Raw genomic sequence first — 12,092 nt, forward strand, 5'->3', positions numbered from 1 at the left:
ATAACCCAGTGCCAGACACATTGAAGCACTCAAAAAATTCCAGCCACTCGTATCATTATTATTATATCAAGCATTGTGAGGTCATCCTTCAGGCAGTTATCAGCACATTGCATCTCCATTCCAAATTCTCCCTCCAATGCTTGTTCCTCTGTAATAGGCAGGGATTCCGAAGCATTTTTAATTTATACTGAGCACTTTGCTGAGCTTCCTTAAGGGAGGCCACAGAAGGGGAATGGCAGGAGAAAGCGACTTTCCCACTGGTTCTGGCTGCTGCACCATTGGTCCGCACAGCGAGTATGAGGCATAGCCCGGGATGCAGGTGTCAGATGAGTCTCAGACCCCGGGAAGGCTTTGGCACGCAGCAGTTTTTCTGCTCTGGCCTCAGGTAGCATCCAGTACTTCCCAATCTGATTCTAAATGATGGCGCCTGTAAGTGGTGAGTGCTCTAACTGCAGCAGACGCAGTCGGAAGATGAGCCCGTAAGGAAGGTAGGAAGGTAGGGTTTGCTCAGAAACCCCGAGCAAATCCTGCCAGGTCCCACTCGTGCCCACCTTCTGCTTCTACTAAACCAAACACTACCCAGTCCTTTACTTCAGAAGAAAATCTCCAGGCTTTCATGGAAGGACCAGCACAGGTCAGCTTCTCAGGCTTAGTGCTTGTCAGGGAAAGGAGAACCGTGAGTTTTGAAAAATGGTTTCCCAGAGTGATGCGTAGGCACCCTACTTTTCTAAAGTACCCCAGTTAACTTAGGGGTACAGTCAAGGGGGAGAAGCACTGACTCAATCTCTTGGGCCTTGATGTCAGAAATCTGGCTGTGGCTCACTTGCTGTGTGAAATTTGGACAAAACCCTCTCTAGGTTTGGCTTTCTTCTCACAGGATATTAAAAACAACAACAAAAATCACAGTGTGGTGGGGGTGGAGCAGAGCCAATAAGATCAAGCAGACAACACCTAAGCCCTTAATGCAGTGGCTGGCACAGAGTAGCTCCTCAATATATGGTTCTTTTTTTTTTATTTTTTATTTTTATTTATAGGAGAGAGAGAGAGAGACAGCGTGAGCAGGGGAGGGTCAGAGAGAGAGGGAGTCACAGGCTGAAACAGGCTCCAAGCTCTGAGCTGGCAGTCAGCACAGAGCCCGACGCGGGGCTCGAACCCACGAACTGCGAGATCATGACCTAAGCGAAAGTTGGACGCTCAACCGACTAAGCCACCCAGGCGCCCCTCTCAATATATGGTTCTAATATATGGGGGGTTGGGGAGGGATTGGCTACCAAGCAACCATTTCACATTCTCTGGGCTCCCTGGGGAGTCGCCACACTCTCCCTGGTGATAGTGGGGTGGTGGGATTGTGGTTGAGAGCCCCCTTGCCCAGCAAGGAACAGGCGTGTGTCTCATGCCAGGCTGATAGGATGCTCCCTTCTTGGAATGGGAACCTTCAACAGCTGGAGCTCCTTCCACCTGAGCGGTGGCACCCTAACCATGCTGTCCTTGGCAGGGGATTATTCCCAAGGGTCTCTCTTTCTGGAGATACCTTGCTTTCAACCCAGTCCCCCAAACCCCTTGGACTCTGGAAATGCCCATTATCCTTCCAGCTTACTTTCTGTTCCCTAAGCTACTCAAAGTCATCTTCTCTGGCTTATGGCACTGACAAATGGAAAAGAGGGGACTCTGAATTGCCTCGGTGAGAGGGCACACTCTAAACTGTCCCCAGTCCTAGTGACAGGAGGGCTGAAACCTGGGGGGCTCTTGAGGGCAGGACGAAAGTCCTTTAAGTGGACTTCAAGGCCTTAACACGACCTTGGCTGACTGCCAATCCCCCTAGTTCATGCCACTCCAGCCCCTCTGGTCTAGATATTTGTCACACCCAGTGCCACACTCCTACCTCAGGGCCTTTGCACTTGCTGTTTCCCTTGCCCGGAGTGCTCTTCCTCCAGAAATCCCCCAACCTATTCTTCTCTTCTTACTTCAAAAATACAAACCCCACCTGTCTGCACTCTCCCTGTCTCCTTTGCCTACTTAATTTTTCTCAGAGACTTCCAACATACCACATCATCTGCTTATTTATTTTGCTGTCTACCTCCTAAGCCCTGCGAGGACAGGCTTTTGCCTGTCTCACTCACTTCAGTATCCTCAGTACAGTAACCTGGCACGTGGTAGATGGTCAATAAATGTTTGTAAACTGGAGTTGCAGTCTGGGTGGACGCTGTCAGGAACTTGGTGGAAAAAGTGTTGGTCCTAAAGAGTCTTGGAGATCCTGGCTGTCAGGATCCTGGCTGACAAGTCCTGGGAGGATCCCACTCTCTCAGTGACCTGCATGTGGGGGAGGGAGCCACTTCAGGCCGGGCCGATCCTGGATGGAGAGCCACTATATCTTGGAAGACTCAATAATAATGATGATGAGGAGGAGGATGATGATGAGGATGATGATGGCAGCTTTACGGTTGGTGGCCTTTTTTGCTAGGTCTCTGTTAAGTGCTTTACATTCACTATCTCATTTATGTCTCAGCATTCCGATTAAGTGATCCTATTATATTCATTTTAAAGATAACACTGACGCTTGGAGAGTGTCAGTCGTAGGCCCCACAGTCTCCCGCCGCTTCCTGCAGCCTGGCAAGGAGCGGACCTGGAATAAATGATGCAGCTCTGCCCTGCCCAACTGCCCAATAGAGGGGACGTGGGACCCGGGGCGCTGGGCGTGGGAGGCGGGGCTGCCCGCAGAGGCGGGGGCGCTGGTGGTGCGGGGACCCGAGCGTGCGTCCCGCCCAGAGGACCCTCCCGCCCGCCAGGCGCGCGGGAGCGCGGCGACGGCGGCTCTCCGGAGGGGCGGGGCGGCTGCGCGGCGGGCCCTGACGTCATCGGGCGCTCGGCCCTGCCCCGCCGCGGCTGCAGCTGCGGAGCCGGAGAGCAGGCACCGCCGCCGCCAGGACCGGGAACGCAGCGCGCGCGGCCATGGCCTCGGGCGCCGCGGGTAAGCGGGCGCGGGGCGCGGGGGCGGCGGGAGGGCAGCCCCGGGCCCCCGCCGCCAGCGCTCGCCTGACCGGCTGCCCCCCCCGTCTCGTCCCACAGAGGCGGACACTCGGCAGAGGCTGCTGCGCACCGTCAAGAAGGAGGTGGGTGTCGGGGCGGGGGCGGGGAGGGGGCGCGCGGGGCGCGACCCAGGGGGAGGGGGCCGCCGCAGCCTCCCGGGGAAGGGTCTCCGAAGAAGAGATGGCTGGTGGCGGCGGGGACGGCCATCTCCGGTTTGGGGCTCACCTGGCTGGGTATTTACCTCCCGCAGGACTGGGAGGCGGGTGAGTTTGGGGGTGGGGGTACTGGGGGGCTCTGGATGTTTTTATGCGGTGTGCAGGGGCGGGTGCAGCGGGAGGGCCCCCCAGGTGTGGGGCACACCTGGATGTGCCTGGGTAGGGCCCCTCTTGAGGAGGAGCAGGTGGTTGGGTCTCAACTGAGGTGAGGCAAGCACCTAGGGGTGCTGACTGGGCCTATTAGAAGGTGGGGGGGGTGGGGGGTGGATGGAGCTGCAGGAGGAAGACCAGACTTGGGAAGGGGGAAAAGGTTCACTCTGGGGAAATGTCCCTCCTCCCAGAGCTCCCCCTTCCCCTAAATTCTTGGTCCTCGGTCCTGGGAGCCACCCCCAGGAGCCAGGGGACTCCTCCCTCCCTGAAAGTCCCCGGGGAGAGGGTTACTCCATTTGTGGGCATGTCCCTGTTGTGTGGCAGGTGGGTTTCCCTCATCCCCTACCCCACGCCCCACACGCAGTAGAGTGAGAATCAGGCAAGGCTCAGCTGCCCCTCTGCCCCTTCACTCTCCTTGGGGCCCGCTGGGAGCGCAGTCCAGCCTTTAGTTTATAGCCCTGGACTGGCTGCAGAGGGAGGATCCATAGTGGTTGGTCCCTGGGAAGCATTTAGATGCCTGGACTGTGTGCGCGCGCGTGTGTAAAGCATGCACACGGCTGTGTGGGTGAGGACATGTGGCTGTGAGCGTGTGCCTCTGAGAATGTCTGTGCATCTGCCTGGAGCTATCCAAGTATATCTCCATATTGCGTGTACCTGTGTCTGTACGTTTATGTGTTTTTGTGAGTATGAGGTGTATCTGTGTCATGCAGGAGTCTCTGTGTGCATGAGTGAGGCTGTAACCACGTATGTATGATTGTATGTGTGTATATCGCCTTCCTATGTCACCCCACATCCTGGGACCCCATCACTGCTGAGCTGCCTCACCCCAGAATCTTGAGTCCTCAGCCTGAGACCACAAATGCCCACACACCTTGGGGGCTGGCTTCGTGCCCGTGCCTGTGTCTGTGTGTTGAGGGTGTCCGCATCTGGTGTCAGCGCTGAGCACCAGGAAGCCCCTCCCTGCCTGGTTGCAGACAGCCGCCAAAGGACAGCCATGAAGCCAGCACCTGTTGCTGCCCCTCCCTGCTCAGAAAGCTCAGGCATATGTCTATGTCTGTGTATACACACTCTGTGTGTGGCGTGTCCCATGTTGTTTAAAGAATCAGCTCCAGGGCTGATTGTACATTCTAGCATTTCTGAGTAAGATGAGAAAGGCCCAAATCTTTCCAGTGTAGCCCTCTCAGAGGCCCTGTGGGGACCCGAAGAAAGCTCTGTGTGGATAGAGCATCTTCCCACCAGAACACACAGACCTACAGTATTCTGATGACTATGTTAGGGAAGGATGTCTCTAGAACCTGGAGGGCATTAAATCCTGCAGACTGTGTTCATTGTTTAACCGAACCTGGACGTAATATGTGCTCTCCAGATGTGTGCACCTGGAACGGCTGTGTTTTCAAGGAAATGGTTGGCTGATTCAACTGGGAGGGAGGCTGCAGGAAAAAGAATGTGTGAACAAGGCATCTGCCTCTGGGCGGCTCTGCCAGCAGCTGCCCCGATGCCCTGGACAAGTCCTTTCCCCTCTCAAGGACTCAGTTTCCACATCTGGAGAAGGACGCGTTGGCCCAGTGTCCTTGGGGGTCCTACCCATGTCAGTCCAGTTTGGGTTATTGGCCAGGCTGTGGGGGATACTTTGCCCCTGGTGACCAGAGGTGTGGGCCTGCATCCTCTCTCCTGGGAGCAGCTGAGTTTTGGGGCCTGGAATGAACTTCGTGCTTGACATAAGGCCAAGGGCATCACCTGATCAGAGGGACCTGCTGGGCATCCTGCTTGGCGCCTCGAGGGGCGGGGGCAGGGACAGAACCTTGCAAGTTTGGGCAAAGGGCCTCAGGCGCCCATTGGTCCCGGATCTGCAGTCAGAAGTCATGGCTCACAGTAGCGAGTTATGGCTGATTCTGATTTCTGCATTTCTTGGGGGTGCTTCGTTTCAAGAATCAGAGCTCCTGTTTACTGGGGGCTACTTTGTGCCCTACCCTGTGTGTGTAGGTCACTTCATGAGGTGAGTGAGATTGTCCCCACTTTGCAGACAAGGAAACTGAGCTTGGAGGGGAGGCGTGAGCAGTTCAGGAGCACCCCACCGAGAAGATGCACAGCCGGGGACTTAGGCCCGGGGTCTGTCGGACATCAGAGCCAGGCTCTTACCTCTTATAACCCACACGTGCCCATCCACGTCCACACAGCACGGCAATCTCAGCACGTGTGCTGGCATGATTTCCATCGCACAGATGTGAAAACTGGCCCAGAGAGAAGAAACGATGTCTCAAAGGCGCAGAACCAGTAAAGCAAAACAAGTTCAGTTCTTCTGTTTGTGAGCCCTTTGTTCAGCATGCGTGCCCCCTAAGGGCATGGCAACAAGCCCCTGTCCCACCAAAGCAGGCTTCCTCTCTCCTTTCCTCCTCTTTGGGGAGCATCTCCCCATAGGATCAGAGAGCCAGAGTCCAGTGGGGAGGAGGAGGGAAGCTCTTTGCCTAGAAATCCAGGAGTCAAGTTAGCTCTTCCTTCTCCCCATCTTCTGGATTCAGAGGAGCCTGTCACAGCCTTGCCCTAAGACACCTCCCATCCTTCTTTCTGGAACTGGTGGCTTAACAATCAGTTTCTTTTTTATTTTTTTTTTAATTTTTAAAAATGTTTTATTTATTTTTGAGAGAGTGATAGAGACAGCATGAGCGGGGGAGGGTCAGAGAGAGAGGGAGACACAGAATCTGAAACAGGCTCCAGGCTCTGAGCTAGCTGTTGGCACAGAGCCTGACGCGGGGCTCAAACCCACGACCTGTGAGATCATGACCTGAGCCGAAGCCGGATGCTTAGCCGACTGAGCCACCCAGGCGCCCCAACAATCAGTTTCTTTAGACAAGGGGTGCAGGCTTGGGCTGAGCCAATGAAGCCACGAAGGGCAGCAGAGGCTACGGGACTGGTAGCTCTGGCCAGTGCTGATCTGGGGAGCCAGTATACCCAGCACCCACCATGAAACAGGTCAGGAAGGAGCTGGGGTCAAATTATGGTTCGTTTGTTTACGGGCGGCGGGGGTTGGGGGGGGGGAGCATCTGTGTGCCAGACACCGGGCTGGGCTCTGTGGACACAGCAGTGAACAAAATAGTCCTGCCCTCTTGAGGCTGACATCCCGGTATGGTAGACATTCTGAGTGTAATTAAAAGGCATATTACAGGATTTGCACCACGGTGTGAAGGAGAGGCGCTTGGCATCACCAGAACGCATAACCTCATGCAGGTGGCCCAGGAAGGCTTCCTGGAGGAAGTGATATTTAAGAAGATATGTGAAGCACCAGTAAACCCTTTTAGGTGAAGGCAGAGGGAGCTGCATCTACAAAGACTTTGTGGCTGGAGGGGGCACCGTGAGCTCGAAGAAAAGAAAGGGCTCAGAAGTGGCTGGAGTACAGAGAGAAAGGAGAATGGTGCCAAATGCAGAGGGGCAGGGCACATGGTCCTGTCCTAAAAGCACAAGGAGAGGAGTGGGAAGGAAAAGAGCTATGTGGAAGGGGAGGGTGGAGCTAAAGTCGATTGCTTGTAAATCGCACAGTCCTAGACCACGTCTGTCTTTACCTTCCGGAGGGCCTGGGGTTCCGTTTATCCCTGATGAGGATGAAAATCACTCACCTGTCAGGATAAGCCACGGGAAAACAGCTACCGCGTTAGCCTGACTGCTGCTGGGCAGCCATCTAATGTCTTCTGTCTCCTCGGTGTCCCCAAGGGAGAGCTGGGGACACGGTGGCCTCAGCAGGAGTTCTTCCAGTTAAGATCCAGCCCGCTCTTACCCTGGCTCCAGCCAGGCTCTCTTCGCCCTCCCCTCCTTTCCTCTCCCCGCCTCCACCCCTTAATTTTGTTTTGGTTCCCAAAGCAGCGGGGACTGGCTTCTCGTTGCCATGACAACTGCCATTAAAGGAGCCAGCCACGTGACACAAGTTGATCACGGAAGCAAAGTGACTAACAGCCCTGTTTTCTGGCCTCGGGCTGGGCCTGGCAGGCCTCTTAATGGGCTGGAAGGCAGGTGCTTGAGGGCTGGTGGAGGGACCCCCTGGGAAGCCAGAGGGGGGCGAGGAGGCGGTACTGGAGGGGAGGCCACGTGTGCCTCTGCAGACTGGAGCCTCTGTCACTGCCGCTGAGCTGGGTGTGTTTGGGGAGCTGCACCTCCCAGCCCTTGGGTGTGGGGTGATGGGATGGGGGAGGAGGGCATCACATGCTAAGATTGGAGGAAAGTGAGAGAGTCAACCGGTGTTTCTACCAAGACCCCGTGGCGCTTCCCCTCTAACCCAGTGGTACTTAATGAACGAGGGGTGGCAGTTTTGCACCCCCCCCCCAGGTGTAGGGCTGCCAGATAACATAGAGGTCACACAGTTAAACTCGAATTCCAGATGAACAGCACATACTTGTTGAGTATCAGTATGCACTGCGAAGTCTGGCAGCCCTGCTCCGGGGGACACTTGGCAGCGTCTGGAGACATTCCTTGCTGCCACAATAGAGTCCAGGGCTGCTGTTCCACTTCCTACAGTGCATGGGACAGCCCCCACCACGGAGAAGTGGGCAGCCCAGAGTGGCACCTCCGCGGAGGTTAAGAAACCTCTGTGTTAGGCGCTGTGCTGAGGGCATGCCGGATGCTCCTTCCTTCACTCTCCACAACAGCCCTGAGAGGGAAGGATAATCATCTTCACTTGATAGAGAAGCTGGAGGCCCAGAGTCATGAAGCAGCTCGCTTTAAGGCCCCACAGCCAGTCCTTGGAGAAGCTGGGATTCAAATCCTGCTTTCTCCAGCTCCGAAGAGTGGCCTCATGGAGGTTCAGCTGAGACCCTGGAAACGTGGCTTGCGGTCAGGTGGGGGGAGGATGGATGAGGCAGGGAAGGTCCATGAGTCACAGCTCACTGTGGGGCTGTGAATGCCAGGCTGCGGCGTTTGCTCCGTCAGGTAGTGGGGAGCTATGGAAGACTTAAGAGCAAGGAGCGTCTTGCTTGGACTTGGACTTCAGAAAGCTTCAGCTCATAGTAGGGCCGGGATTGCCCCTTTCTGCCGTTTCTTAGAAGAAAACTTCTTCCCTTCCTTCTTTCCTCCCTCCCTCCTTCTCTGCTCCTTTTCTCTCTCCCTCCCTCCATTCCTTCCTTCCTTTCTTCCACCAGTATTTACTGAGCATCTGCTATGTACCAGGTACAGCTTAGGAACTGTAGAGAAGGAACAATTCTATGCTCTCACGTGCTCTCAGGCATAGAATCTAGTTGGGGGACAGATAGACAAACAATGCATATATACAGGCACACCTGTGAGACATTGCGGGTTCCATTCCAGGCCACTGCAAGAGAGCAAATGTTGTGATAAATCAAGTCAAAGGAATTCTTTGGTTTCCCAGTATAGATGAAAGTTATGTTTAGGGACCTCTGGGTGGCTCACTTGGTTGAGCACATGATTCTTGATTTCAGCTCAGGTCATGATCTTGTGGTTCAGGGGATCGAGTCCTTGGTTCCCAGGTTGGGCTCTGTGCTGATGATGTGGAGCCTACTCAGGATTCTCTCTCTCTCTCTCTCTCTCTCTCTCTCTCTCCCGCCTCCCTTGTGCTTTCTCTCTCTCTCAAAATAAAAAAACCTTTTTTAAAAAAACTTATGTTTACACTATGCTGTAGCATTATGTCTAAAAAACAATGTATGTATCTTAACTTAAAAATACTATGTTATATAATTATACTAATTTTATTTTTACTTTATGGTATATATTGTATACATTTTTAAAAGTTTTTGTGATAATTTTTAAGCTTATTTGTTTATTTTGAGAGAAGCAGCACGAGCAGAGGAAGGGCAGAGAGAGAGAGAGAATGAGAGAGAGGGAGAGAGAATCCCAAGCAGGCTCTGCAGGGTCAGCGCAGAGCCAGACGTGGGGCTTAAACTTAAGAACCATGAGATCATGACCTGAGCTGAAATCAAGAGTCAGATGCTTAACTGACTAAGCCACCCAGGCGCCCCCATTATATAATATTTTTTCTTAAATAGTTTATTGTCAAGTTGGTTTCCATATAACACCCAGTGCTCATCCCAACAAGTGCCCTCCTCCATGCCCATCACCCCCTTCCCCTCCCCCCCACCCCCATCAGTCCTTAGTTTGTTCTCAGCAGTCAAGAGTCTCTCATGATTTGCGCCCCTCCCTCTTCCCCAACTAAATATACATTTTTTAAAGGGAGTGAGAGGTGTAGGCTTCCCTAAATAACACTTTATGTTGAAAAATGCTAACCATCATCTGAGTTTTCAGCGAGTCATAATCCCTGATCACAGATCACCATAACAAGTATAATAATAATGAAAGGGTTTGAAATATTGTGAGAATTACCAAAATGGGACCCAGAGGCACAGAGTGGGCAAATGCTGTTGGGAAGATGGTGCTGATATAGACTTGCTCAATGCAGGATTGCCACAAACCTTCAGTTTGTAAAATAAATAAAATAAGATAAAATAAAATAAAATAAAGCTGGAAAGTGAGTGGAGAGGTGTGAGAAGGTCTCTCCAGAAGCAGTGGTCAGGGTTGGCGTGACAGTTGAACAGAGACCTGAAGGGAAGGAGGGGACCATACTGACATCTGCAGGAAGGGTGTTCCTGACCGTGGTAATAGCATATGCAAAGGCCCTGAGGAGGGAACAATGAATAGGGAAGAGGCTAAGGTGCCAGGAGGAGGAGGAGGAGGAGATGAGGGAATAGAAGGGGCAGGAGGCCCCGCCCACAGGGTCTTCTGACCCTAGGGAGTGAGACGGGAGCGTGGGAGGATCTTGAACAGGGGAAGAGACATGAACTTGTCCATGCGTGGACCACCCAGGCTGCAGGACCAGCAAACAAGTGTGGGGGACACCAAAGCAAGGGAGGAGACTTGTTTTCTGAGCTTTCGTTTCTTGGGCTGGAAAGCACAGCCCCCCGACTCTTCCCATTTCCCCGCTGGCCTGACCTCCTAAGGGTTCCAAAAATGCTTGCCAGTCGAATGCAGGAATACTGGGTGCGAATATTTTTGGGCTCTCTGATGCTTCTAGGGGTGACGCAGATCAGCTCGTGCGTGTCGTGTTTTCAGGCTTAAGACGGCAGAGATGGTCCTCATGAATAATGCAGCCACATCCGTGCGCGCGGTGCGTTTTGATGCTTTTTTCAGGTCTCTGGCAGTGTGGCTTCCGGGAGCTTTAGCTGGTGCAGGGCTTGGGCCTCGGCATCCCGGCTCGATGCGAAGGGGGTGGCAGGAGGCGCCTGGCTGCCCGGCTTGGTGATGTGTCCTGGGCAGTCTGGCTGGGTCTCCGCTGCAGTCACCCCGTGAGGGGCTCCCGGAAGTGGCAGTAGCTCTTGTTGCCGGTTGGCAGGTAGAAAAGGGCATTTTTGTCACCCCAGTGGCCTGCAGTTGCTGGCTGCTGGCCCCAGGATGGGAACTGAGGACACCAGAGTCCTTGTCCCAGCTCTGCCCCAAGCCACGGCCCTTCTCCCTGTGTCAGTCTGCTTTCTAAGTGGACGAGGTTGGACAGCTCCGGGATTCTAAGAACCTCAAGCCATCATATTTGGCCAGCATCGCTTTCTGAGAGCCAAGTCTTCCGTTTTCTGGACTCCACGTTTGCCAAGCCCGTATTGAAGACCTATTAAAATTCAGTAGCTAATAAGACTATTTTGGAGCCTTCCTTCCGCTCAGGAGACACAAGGGTTCACCTGAGGGCATTCTAACAGGATAAAGACTCTTGTTTTTTAACCAGCACTTGCTGAGCATTTCATATAGATGACCTCAGTTAATTGTCCCCTTGCCACTTGACATGGGTAAAACGCTGATAAGGAAATTGACACACACAGAGGGCGAGTAAAGTGCCAAAGGTCACGGACGTTGCCAGTGGTAGAGCTTAGGGTTCTGGCTCTAGAACCCTGCTCTGCGTTACTCTGGAGTCGCAGCCAGTGACCTCCATACAGTTGTTAGCTACTCTGAGAACGTGGAGTTGGGGAAAGGTCCCAGGTTTGCACCCGGACAGCCTTGAGTTCGAGTTCCAGCCCTGCCGTTTAGTAGATCCGTGACCCTCTCTGGCTTCAGTTTCCTCGTGTCTGGGATGGGAAGGGGGTCGTGTACCACGCAGCGCTGCACCGTGCTGTCGCTGCCGGATGTTGGCCAGTACTTGTGCAGGGACCACGCACAGTGTTTGGCTTACCCATTTAAGAGTCGTAGAGGGGCTCCTGGGTGGCTCCGTCGGTTACGTGTCCAGCTCCTAATTTTGGCTCAGGTCATGCTTTCGTGGTCCTGAGATCGAGCCCTGCATTGGGCTCAGCGCGGACGCTGAGCATGGATCCTGCTTAAGATTCTCTCTCTCTCTCTCTCTCTCTCTCTCTCTCTTCCTGTCTGTCCCTTTCCTCTGCTTGCACTCTCTCTTGCTCTCTAGAATAAATAAAATAAAGTGAAATAAAGTGAAATAAAATAAAATAAAATAAAATAGAACTCAGTTGCAGAAGGATGTTTTGCTGCCCTCTTTGCTGCAGATGTTTTCAGCACAAGATCTCTGCCTGGGCAAGCCTGGGACTAGGGGGTGTTGTAGACTGGGAAGGGGGTGTTTCTTGGGGTCCAAAGGAATGAGCCCTCAAATGGAGGTCAGGAAGGCTGAGTCTCGCCTGCCGACTTCCCCGTCCTGAGGGCAGCCGGATCGTTCCCCTGGGCCAGGTACTTCATTGGCCCCATGGAGGTAACCCCTTAGCCAAAGAGCATCCAGGG

At 53.7% G+C, this 12,092-nt stretch overlaps 1 protein-coding gene across 1 annotated transcript in view; it reads left to right on the forward strand.

Moving 5' to 3' along the window:
- The first annotated feature begins 2,911 nt into the window (after positions 1-2,911).
- Positions 2,912-12,092, forward strand: part of SGSM1 (small G protein signaling modulator 1) — a 96,097-nt gene continuing 86,916 nt past the window's right edge. The window contains exons 1-2 of the mRNA XM_039225925.1: positions 2,912-2,968; positions 3,067-3,110. Of these exons, the coding sequence (XP_039081856.1) occupies positions 2,950-2,968; positions 3,067-3,110 (63 nt within the window). The 5' untranslated portion in view covers positions 2,912-2,949. The remainder of the gene's footprint in view (positions 2,969-3,066; positions 3,111-12,092) is intronic.

This window comes from Hyaena hyaena, unplaced genomic scaffold (assembly GCF_003009895.1).
Source record: "Hyaena hyaena isolate Hyena2069 unplaced genomic scaffold, ASM300989v1 scaffold_19, whole genome shotgun sequence".
NCBI classification, from domain to species: Eukaryota; Metazoa; Chordata; class Mammalia; order Carnivora; family Hyaenidae; genus Hyaena; species Hyaena hyaena.